The 11,597-nt window shown below is 37.0% G+C and overlaps 1 protein-coding gene and 1 pseudogene across 1 annotated transcript; both read left to right on the forward strand.

The window, feature by feature from the left end:
• Window positions 1-314: 314 nt before the first annotated feature.
• cat (catalase) lies at window positions 315-8,010 on the forward strand. The gene is made up of 13 exons (XM_053483906.1): window positions 315-479; window positions 1,970-2,141; window positions 2,724-2,834; window positions 3,030-3,160; window positions 3,344-3,448; window positions 3,596-3,721; window positions 3,797-3,988; window positions 4,113-4,265; window positions 6,607-6,745; window positions 6,867-6,997; window positions 7,098-7,205; window positions 7,292-7,375; window positions 7,470-8,010. Exons 1-13 carry the CDS (start codon window positions 414-416, stop codon window positions 7,524-7,526), a joined length of 1,575 nt encoding a protein of 524 aa, XP_053339881.1. The 5' UTR covers window positions 315-413; the 3' UTR covers window positions 7,527-8,010.
• A 1,150-nt stretch (window positions 8,011-9,160) lies between these two features.
• Window positions 9,161-11,300, forward strand: LOC128540881 (dispanin subfamily A member 2b-like; annotated as a pseudogene).
• The last annotated feature ends 297 nt before the right edge of the window (window positions 11,301-11,597 follow it).

Genomic DNA, 11,597 nt, shown 5'->3' on the forward strand with positions numbered 1-11,597 from the left:
AATTATAAAATATTAAGTAGCGTCTTCATGGCCGTCGGACTGGTTACAGTTTACGCATGCGCAGTGCTGATATGCGTAACCCATTTAGTTTTTACCCATTTTTGCGCACAGGTGCGTCTCACAGAACAGTGGATGCGGATCAACTGATGGCATGTCTGAAATACTGTCTCTTAAAACAATCAAAATAAGGAAAAAAAAAAAACTTATCCTGAATGCATATGAAAAGTGCTAGGTATTTACTTTTGCTGTAATGGGCCGAGCCTTTTGGTCATGACAGCAGCATTGACCAATCAGGAATCGAGGGCGGGGCTTAATAAACTACAGGAACAAAAACAGTGCCTGCTAGTCTGCAGCTACAAAAGCTTTAGCAGCCATTCTACTGCGAATCGGCGTTGCTTGGAATTATAAGAAAGATGGCGGAAAACAGAGAAAAGGCTACGGACCAGATGAAACTATGGAAAGAAAGTAGAGGAGTTCAGGTCTGTCTTTATAATTTAATGTTAACATAAGCATCATGCTAGCTGCGCAACGAATTAATAATTAGGGTAAAGGTCACACGGTTACTGTCTGCTACAAAGGGTTTGTTTCGTCTACTGTCATACATTCATTTCATGACAACTTAAAACTGAAGCCGAGCAGTCATGCATTGTGCATATAACGACTAGAAGACAGCAAGAATGCATCAGTGGGCCAAACACGCGGTGTTTAGCCCTTATATATGGGTGTGTTAAATATGAAATGTTGTGATAAATATTTATTACATTTTTAATATCTTGGCAGTCGCATGAATCCCGTAAAAGAGAGGTAGTTGGTTTTTAAATCTGGGCACGAGCCTTTCAATAAGGACGAGTCTGAAGTCCTAACGCCTGTTTTCCTGAGGACTCGCCTGTTTAAACCCGTTAACGTGATTGGTCGCCTTAATCAAACAGCCAGCCAATCAGAGAGCAGCTTTCCAGTTCACGCTCGGCCGCAGTGCTTTTCTACGTGCGCTGGATGTTAAACTGTGCAGTTACGCAATCATAACCTGTCAGGGAATAAAGTCCAAAACTTTACCAAAGTTTGGTTAATTAATTAAAAACACACAAGGCTCTTTTAAAAACATAGCGTGATTTAGAACCCTAATAAAGATTGGTTACAATCACAATAAATGTATAATCGTTTTAAAGACTTAATTATGATGATTATTATTATTGTTAATATTCACTAATAATATTTTTATTAATATAATAAATATTGACAGTACTACTGTTTTGTACACTGCTGAAGTTTATGAACTTTTAAATTTGATGTTAATGTGCATTATTATTATTGATAATAATAATAATAATGTATTAAACATTTATTTAGTTAAAACTATTTGTATGACTTGGCAAATCCTCCCCAAATAATTGTGTTAAAGTTTATTTTATATAAAAGTTTTTCACTGATATTCCTGAAAGGTTTCCATAGGTTGCAGAGAGACATGAAGCTGCACAAAGTTCACATAGCAGTTGGAAAGATTTGGACTTTAATACACTTTGCATGAATTTGCCTAAATTAGTCTTTGCCAATACTTCTGTATTTTTTCAAACAAAAATGTAACATTTATATGCCTGCATCATATTAAATTCAAAGTTTTACAGTGTTTTTTTGTTGTTTGTATAAGCATTATAAGACAAATACAGCTTTAAATATTAGTTAGAACAAACCTTTTTTTTTTTCGTTTAGTGAAAGGCAAACAATTAAGCGTTCAGTCCTGATACTGTCCTCCTTGTATTTTGAGGGACGAAGGCCTTAGTAGAGCAAGGTTGCATGAGTGACTTGAGGATGTTGCAGCTGATCATTAAGGAGAAACAGCACAGGGGTGATATTGGAGCGCTCGGGGAATTGCCTTCCTGTTGTGACAGACATTTACAGTAAACCTGTTCATAGACTCTCTTGATTCTTCACCTCACCCCTCACCTCACCTTTGCATCCATTCCTGTCTCAGCGACCCGACGTGTTGACCACGGGAGCAGGTGTTCCTGTAGGCGATAAGCTGAACGTTCAGACGGCCGGACCCCGAGGACCACTGCTGGTGCAGGATGTCGTTTTCACTGATGAGATGGCCCATTTTGACCGGGAGCGCATCCCTGAAAGGGTAGTGCATGCCAAAGGAGCAGGTGCGTGTTCTGAAAAACTCAGATGTAAATATCGATCCATTGTTGGGGTGTACATGCATTTAAATATTAACCATCTGTGGGGTTGTTCTTTTAAAGTTTCACTGTATTTTATCAAGACACAAGTTTTTCAGAACAGTAGAAGTGTTGTGATGATGTAAATCGTTAAAAGCGCTATACAAATAAAATTGAATTGAATTGAAATAGAAGAATTGGAAAATTTGATTTGTGTAGGCACAACTTTTATGGAATTTTATTTAAAAGTATTATATAAAATTATGCAAAATGGCAACTAATACAAAAGTACTTAACCTTGCATCCACAAAATTAAGTAGAAATTGCTTTTCCTGTCAGAAGACTATTTGTATGATAATAAGTAAAGATTAACCCTGAGTTACTGAAATAAAAGACCCAAGGCTACACTACAGCCCTGAAGAACTTTCATAAGGAACAGCTCTAATCTTTTTTTTTTTTTTAAGAGATTGCAAGTAAGCAGTGGCTAGTGAGAGATACATTGACCTTCTGTAGTGACAGTTTATTTGCTGATTAGAGTGATGACAAAGCAGTTTTTTCTTCTCCTTGCAGGTGCATTTGGCTATTTTGAGGTGACTCATGACATTACGCGCTACTGTAAGGCCAAGGTGTTTGAGCATGTGGGCAAGACAACTCCGATTGCTGTGAGATTCTCTACTGTGGGTGAGTGTGTGCACGTCTTATCTCCTTTCCACTTATTCCACATACTTAAAGGTGTCCAGTAGGGGGCAGCAAATGAAATAAAAGAGTCATTTTGCTCTCAGGTGAGCAGGAGGGTAGTGGATGCAGTAACATTTATAAACTATAACTATATATATTTCTCCCCCCTTTTTGTTTAAACATCATTTCTGCTTCTAGCTGGTGAGTCTGGTTCAGCTGATACAGTCCGGGACCCTCGAGGTTTTGCATTAAAATTCTACACCGAAGAAGGCAACTGGGACCTGACGGGCAATAACACACCCATCTTCTTCATCAGGGATGCACTTCTGGTGAGAGGGCGAGAGACAGACATTTAGCAGACACCCTTATCCAGAGCGACTTACATTTTATTCTCATTATACATCTGAGCAGTTGAGGGTGGCAACCTGGTGGTCATGGGGTTTGAACCTGGGACCTTCCGAACCGTAGTCCAATGCCTTAACCACTGTGTTATGTGTTTGTGATTTGCCTAGTTCCCATCCTTTATCCACACTCAGAAGCGGAATCCTCAGACTCACCTAAAGGACCCCGACATGGTGTGGGACTTCTGGAGTCTGCGTCCAGAGTCTCTGCATCAGGTTTGTGATACTGTTGTATAGTTAAGTTTATGGCAACACATTAAGTGTTCCCTGCTTCAGCTGTGACGTCATGCTGTAATCAGTATATCTGCTCATACTTTACGTGTTCCTTAATCTTTTTTCTGTTCCTTTTCATCTCTCTTGCAGGTGTCGTTCCTCTTCAGCGATCGCGGATTGCCTGATGGATTCCGCCATATGAATGGCTACGGATCCCACACCTTCAAACTGCTCAACTCGGACGGCAACCCTGTCTACTGCAAGTTCCACTACAAGGTGTGTACTTGCTTTTGCACTTGTATGTCCATGTCCTTGTTTGTATGTGTGTGAGACATTGTCTCTTCCTGTCAGACTGATCAAGGCATCAAGAATCTGCCTGTAGAGGAGGCAGACCGTTTGGCCTCCAGTGATCCTGACTACGCCCTCCGTGACCTGTACAACGCCATTGCCACTGGCAACTTCCCCTCCTGGACCTTCTACATTCAGGTCATGAGCTTTGAGCAGGCGGAGAAGTACCCCTGGAACCCATTTGATCTGACCAAGGTGCCCTAACCTCCCTCAGTAACCATAATTAAGACAGATTGCTATTACTAGTTAATAATGTGTTAGTAACTAATGCTTTTATTGAAGGGCTTTTCTTTTACTCAGTTTTTTTTCTCTCTCTCAGGTTTGGTCCCATAAAGACTACCCTCTGATTCCAGTTGGACGCTTTGTGTTAAATAAAAACCCTGTAAACTATTTCGCTGAGGTGGAACAACTGGCATTTGATCCCAGTAACATGCCACCAGGCATCGAGCCAAGTCCTGACAAGATGCTGCAGGTACAGTCTCACACTGTTTCTCTAGTCTCTCTTCTATTTTTTAAGGTGATCCTATATATCATGTTGTAAAGGGTGTAAAAACTGTTATAGTATGCAATTATGTAAATTACTCAGTCATTAGATAAACTACTGTTAAACAGGTTTTAAACAAGTTTGTTGGAAAAGATTTATGCTATGCCATATACAGTACAAGGTGTTCATGTCAAAAGGCATAAACCCGATTTACATTTACAAGCCTTCAAGCACAGTAAGGTAATGCAACTCTTAGCCTTTTTAAAAAAAGGCAGACTTCGCCGAGTGATGACATTGCCTGAAGCCCACTACAGTCATCCTTTTAAACATTCAGTAAGTGGAACGCTATATTTGCAGCTCCAAGCATGTTTGGTCTGTTAGAGAAGTTCCTGGGAACAATTCAGATGTGAAGCAGTCCATTCATGGCTTCAGCTTGCTGAGAAAACTTTAAGCACTATTGAAATGCTGGGAAGTGCATCAGTGTAGCTGGGGGTTATTTAGAGAACTTAGGAAGTTTTTACTCTGTGTTGTGGTTTAATGCGCAATCAGAAGTCCCGTTTTGACATCAACGCCCCTTGTAGAGGCAAGGATTTGAATATGTTTTTGTGTGTGTGTATTATTGGACCCAAGAAAAAACAATTGTTAGCGTTTGTCTTTACTTTCAGCATCAAATCTTGGTTTCAAACATAGTCATTTTGGATTTATGGTTTTTAAACCACTCTATATTAAGGTAAATAGAAGCCTGGTCTTGTATTACTCCTGGAAAAAGGTTATATGTATTGCCAAATTAATTACAAAGTCAGACACTTTTACAAATATAATCAGACCTGTTATGGAACACCACAGTTTGCATGTCTGGAAGTTTAATTTTGAAACGTACAGTAGTGATAACCGCAGCTAAAGTGACATTGCTTTGTGGGAAGAACCAGAGCAGTCATGCTATTTAGTGGTTGTGCCCAAGTGCATGATAAACCACAATTTTCATAGTGGATAAAGGGTTTATAAGCCGAGCACGTAGTATTTGATTCTAAGGTAAAAGAATCTGAACTGTGGAAAGCTGCACAGACACACTCTGATAATGGCTAAGACCAGATGTAGCATTTTTGTCACTTTTGTCATTTCTTGTTCAAATGATTGTATTATGATTGGTAATATTGTGATGGTTATAATGAATGTAATTATTTAATCTAAAATTCCCCATGTAAATGTAATAGCCCAATACATTGTGCTGTATGGCACTAAGAGGAAAAAATCTGAAATGCCTGTACTGTCTGGTTTTCTCTACTAGGGTTTTGCTTTATTATTTAATTTATAAATATACAGAGTTGTTTTCGCAGAGTTGTTAACTGTGACATGACACATGAAGATTAAAAAAATAATTTCAAATTCTTCCCCCAAACCCCACAAGTTAAAATCATCCCAAAATGTAATCAGTGGAGTACATTAGAAAGTAAGTTAGTAACCTTATAAAGTTAGTAAAGATTGAGAATCTCATTTTATTAAAAACATAAAGAGATTGAATATTTCACTAAAATAAGAAAAAAAAACAAAAAAAAAACAAAAACAAAAAAAATATATATATATTTATTGTCATTGTTTTTTGCATTTTTTAAAATTCTCTTTTGCAAATTAAATAAGAATAAATATAGTTCACAATAATGTCCTCTTTCAAATAGTTAAGATGATAGTTCATGGTAAAAGTCGTAAAATTCATAAATATTAAAACAAAAAATCTTACAAATTAACATAAAAATAGTAATTTTGTGTTGTGGTGCTATGATAAAAATCTTTTCATTCAAATTTTATTTGGCACATACATAGTCATACACAGTACGATATGCAGTGAGATGCTTAAACGACAGCCCGTGACCTTAAACTGTTAACAAGAAATATAACAAGTTTTTTTTTGTATTTCTTATACATTTTTTTTTTATTTATGCAATGAGAAGAAAATATAAAGATGAAGATGATCTTCATCTATTATAAAATGATTCATTTACTCATTCTACATTATTTCTCATAGTATGATAAAAAGCAAGTGAAAAGGCATACTATTTAAAGGCACAACAAAATCTAGTGGAATTTTTTTTTTGTGGGTGGTATCGATGGCTCAATCAGGTTCATCAACCACAATGTTCATCACACTATTGTTCTCTACCAAAACCTTGAGCAGAATGTCAAACATGTTAAACTGACTGTTCATATGTGGGGACACTACAGTATGCACAAAAGAGTGAAATGGAAAAAATGGGCACTGAAGTCTCTGTCTTTGTAATTGGTCCCTGTGTTTTGGTTGTGTCAGTAGTCTGATGCATGATGTTCCGCACAGGGCCGTCTTTTCTCTTACCCTGACACTCACCGTCATCGGCTTGGAGCCAACTACCTCCAGCTGCCTGTTAATTGCCCTTATCGTGCCCGCGTGGCCAACTATCAGAGAGATGGACCCATGTGTATGAATGACAACCAGGGTGAGACATCCTCATACACACTGCAGTATTACACACTCAGGCATAAGGTCACATTATCCTCATGCACGGCCAGATGTCCAAACTCTATTTCACCAACCTAATGTGAGATTTTGTTTCATAGGCGGAGCGCCCAACTACTTCCCCAACAGCTTCAGTGCTCCAGATTGTCAGACACGCTTTATGGAGTCCAAGTTTAGAGTCTCTCCTGATGTTGCACGCTACAACAGCTCGGATGAGGATAATGTGACACAGGTATGGATGTGTCATGCACACAAGCGATCTAGAAGGACCCACTCTATTGGTGTAGTCTTCCCCCTTCTCTGGGATTTAAAGTGTCTTTGTGCTCTTGTAGGTTCGCACGTTTTTCACCAAGGTGCTGAATGATGCCGAGCGCGAGCGTCTGTGCCAGAACTTGGCTGGACATCTAAAAGGAGCTCAGCTCTTTATTCAGAAGCGCACGGTACAGTCTGATGTTCCTGAGGTCTTGTTGTACTTATCTATGATTTTTCAGAACAGTTTAGAACACTGTCTCCTTCACTTTCACAGGTTCACCGTCTGATGGAAGTGCACCAGGATTATGGCTCTCGTGTTCAGGCGCTGCTCGATAAGTATAATGCAGAAGGCAAAAAGGTAAAGCATTATTCTCGCAACATGCATCAATGACTAGTGACTAGTGTGTCTACAGAAGAAAACGATAGAGTTCAACTTTTTTCTTTCTTTCCAGAACTCTGTGCACGTGTATACCCAGGGAGGTTCATCTGCTGTGAATTCCAAGATGTGATGTGATTCACTCTCACTACATTTAAAACAGCAGTACACCCATAAGAGCACTTCTTCATTTTCATATCATTTTAGGTTTAAGACTTTAATGTGGAAGTGAATAAGATAATTTTAGTACCTATTTGGCCTCAACAGACATTTGAACGTTATTAATGCTGAGGAAAGACTAGGGAAAATGCCTTACAGACCACTAATCATTTCTTTACTGTGCAGGACAGCTTTGTGTAAGCGATGATAAGTATTTTGTATTCTCAGTACAAGTAACCATAGAGTAAGTCGCATTTTAATCATACTCCAAGTTACTTTTTCCGTAAAAATGTGATTAAACAGATCCTTTTATTTTCCACTTTTTTTGTTTCTGCACTTTGTAATACAATAAAAATGTTGTAATGTGATTCCCAAACCCCTAACATGCTCTCGCAGGTTATAATCATTAAAACACTTTTAAATGAACAATAAATGTGTGTGTAACTGTCCACTGATAAGTTTTCATTGATATTTGTATAGTTAACGGTAAAATTAACTGGACACACCCTAGATGTGTGTCTGCTGTAATATTACAATGAAAATCTTTATAATAGTGTTACAATCAAGAACAACGGACACTTGTTTATTATGACTGATTACCACTGACGTGCAATGATTTCATTTGTTAGAGGTAATGTACAGTACATTATACATCAAAAAGGCACAAAGAGTTTGTCAATAATTTAATTTTTTTATGTTATTTTTAAGGTGATTAGTAAACACTGGCAAAAAAATTGTTGAAATAATGAGATTTGATATTTAGGACAAAATATTTTGAATACAAAATTTTATATTTGTTTAATAGTTAGATTTAACAATGAAAGTGTCAAAATAATCTCTTCGTGTTGTTTTTTTTAATCAAACTGTGCAATGCTAATTTTAATGCTAAATAGATAAGAGTCTTGCTAATGTTATAGACCCTGTGGAGGTTAAGCTCTCTGTGTGTCCTGTAACTCAATTTAATCATAATTTTCTGCTTGTGGTAATGTTTAAAGTTTTATTTATTCTCAATCTAATTCAATGACCCTTTTATATACACATTATTTGCATTATTATTTATATAAATTTTACTTGTATTAAAAATTTAATACCATGGGGGGGGGGGGGGTAAAAAAAAACTTTTATCAACATTGTAATAATACAACAAAATTAGTTTGGTAGCTCGCAGAGACCAGTAGCAATACAGAAGAACATAAGAAATAAGAATAAAACAAGGGAATAATTGTGCTAAAAATAACAATATACAATTGGCATAAGTAACCCCAAATCTGACATGCTGGTATTTTATCTTTCACTGTCATGCTAAACATTGCACTGAGTAATACAATACACGGCATGAAATCGTTCTCTGGTTAAAGAAGAGAATGAAAGAGATCCTTTAAGGTTCACTGCATTCTAAATTATTACTTTATTTGTCCAAATAAACCTGGTACGTGTCATTAACTAGGCCATCAAAAGTAGGTCATACAACCTAATAGCCATAGTGGTTTTGCACTTTCAACTTTTGGTAACAGACTAAATGACTTGCCCCCTAACATCAACCATAAATGGACAAACCTGTAGCCTAAAGGTTCTTAAACAGCGCAGTAAGGTCTGACACTGAGCAGGATGCAGAGCCCTATGGTCCCACTAAACGTTCCTCTGAGTGATGGCAGAGGAGCAGGGACAGTCATGGTGTCCATGCCGGAACATCCACGTGATTATACAGTGTGGTCCATCGCCACACTGTATAATCTATGGCATCTATGGCAACCCGTTCTGTCTGGGCCTGGTCGCCTTGATTTTCTCCATGAAGGTAAGGCATAAATGAAATGGATATATGGAGATAATATAATATAGTAAGATCATTTATGTAGTCATTTTTAAATGACATTTATATTTGGCCTAGTCAAAGTTTAGTCTCAGGATTTTTTTTTCCTTGCCAACATCACATCTGGCCTGTGTAATGTGGATAAATATGGAGAAATACTACTACATTTCTGTAAAGATGCTGTGTGACAGTTTCCATTGTTGTGAGCCCATGGAGTAATTACATATCGTTTGTTTCTTAGTATTATTTATCCATATGTTCACAATTAAAAATAAGTATTCATTAAATGTCATTAAACATCTTTTTTTTTTCTTCCTTTTTTATTTCATTTTTTAAACATTTGCTCTTAAAAATAACACTGTGCAAAAGTCTTAGGCACATGTAAATTACTTCTGTAGAGCAAGGGTGTCTTCTATATTAAAATATGTTTCTACATAAAAAAAATACTATTAAAGCAGTAAACAGTCATTAATGAACCAACATCAATAATTGGTGTGATGTTCCTCTGCTTAGTTTTACCGAACATCCTGCAGAACCAGCCACATTCCTATAAGCTTAAAATTGGATAATGAAGTCAAAAAATAAAACTGTATAAATAAATATGTACAAAAAAAATCACAGGGTGCCTAAGACTTTTACACAGTACTGTATACACTGGAGAAGTACTGATTTTGCAAGTCAGAAATGTAGGCTACCTAATATCTATATGTAATGGGTTACCAAATGTGTGTTTACCTTTACTGACACTATCTTCGACTATGCCACTCCACTTTACTCTGGGTAGGAGATCCCAAAGCCACCAAATGAGGGGTCCCACACGGCTATTCCATTTAATGAATATGCTCAAGGCAAAATTATTACAAATAATTAACTTTTATTACAGTATAATCATATCTAATTGTGCTCACAAGCTGACAAAACACTGCTCATATGAGCTGGAAATACAAGAAGTCAGTGGGGTAGGACAATATTTTTAAACCACATCAATCAATACCCAAAATAAATTACAATCTTCTTACACAGCACACTAACTCATACGAAAAAGAGAAAATGCAAACACTCTTAACACCTCACACTTGTACATGTGGAAGCGAAAATACCCCTCTTCCGTAATCACACTGAGCAAGCCTATATGTCAAAGCCTTGCTAGGGCACAAAAAGAACCAAAATACAAATACAAAAAACAAGTCCTGGGCAACACTCAAAAATATAATATTCACAAAACAAAATACAAAAGAAAAATAATGAAGGTGGGGGAAAACAGTGATCAACTTGAGCTGGCCGGTAACAAATTCTTTAAAACGGTTAGCTGACCATACACATACACCATAAAAGGGGCTACAGTATAATCATCACAATACGCTCCCACAAATCGTCAACCCCCACATGCAGCACACTATACCAAGCCAACAAATACAAGAGTCTCAAAACATCTTATTTGGGTGCAATCTGCAGTGTTGATCATTCAGTATGCACAACGTATTTAATTCAGAATAACCAGCATGAAAACGTCTAAAACGCACATCTGAAAATCAACCACAATTGTTCTTCCAGCGACGGACAACAACATGCATGCCAAACAATTGAAATGCTGCTAATCGGAAGTGCCCATTTTAAGAGAGTCCTGTCTACCATCATAGGTTCAACATCGCCTCCTAGTGGCTTGGCTACATATATAAATGATAATCAAAACAATCAATCACTTTTGTATAATAAACAGTACATTTAAGCACAACAAAGAGCATCCTGATCTTGACTGGTGCTTCATTTTTACTTATGAATTGTAATGTTTTTAAAAGATATTGTGCTTGTGTGTTTCAGTCCAGAGACCGGAAGATGGTGGGAGACATGACTGGAGCGCAATCTTATGGCTCCAAGGCACGTCGTTTCAATATCATTGCACTTGTGCTTGTCATCATATCCATCGTATTTCCATAGTGATATTAGTGGCGGTGACAGCGACAGCAGCTGCCAGTTACAGTGGAAGATACTAGTAAAACGCTGGATCATGTGATTTCATATATATATATATATATATATTTATTTATTGCAGGTGACATTATCTCTCAAAAGAAAAATGTGTTGTTAATGTCCATTTAATGAGCACAAAATACCCTGTAAAACATATATACTGTTGCTGTAAAATTAGTATTAAAAGATTCTCAGTGATCAAACCATCAAATGTTGTGCATTTAATGATATATATATATATATATATATATATATTTTTTTTTT

Source organism: Clarias gariepinus, chromosome 2 (genome assembly GCF_024256425.1).
Source record: "Clarias gariepinus isolate MV-2021 ecotype Netherlands chromosome 2, CGAR_prim_01v2, whole genome shotgun sequence".
Classification (NCBI taxonomy): domain Eukaryota; kingdom Metazoa; phylum Chordata; class Actinopteri; order Siluriformes; family Clariidae; genus Clarias; species Clarias gariepinus.

Bases quoted from the DNA above. Each gene is read 5' to 3' on its own strand.
- cat (XM_053483906.1), top strand. From the start codon at position 414: ATGGCGGAAAACAGAGAAAAGGCTACGGACCAGATGAAACTATGGAAA. The intron at 7,206-7,291 runs GTACAGTCTGAT...TCACTTTCACAG, and splicing joins TCTTTATTCAGAAGCGCACG to GTTCACCGTCTGATGGAAGT. The intron at 7,376-7,469 runs GTAAAGCATTAT...CTTTCTTTCCAG, and splicing joins ATAATGCAGAAGGCAAAAAG to AACTCTGTGCACGTGTATAC.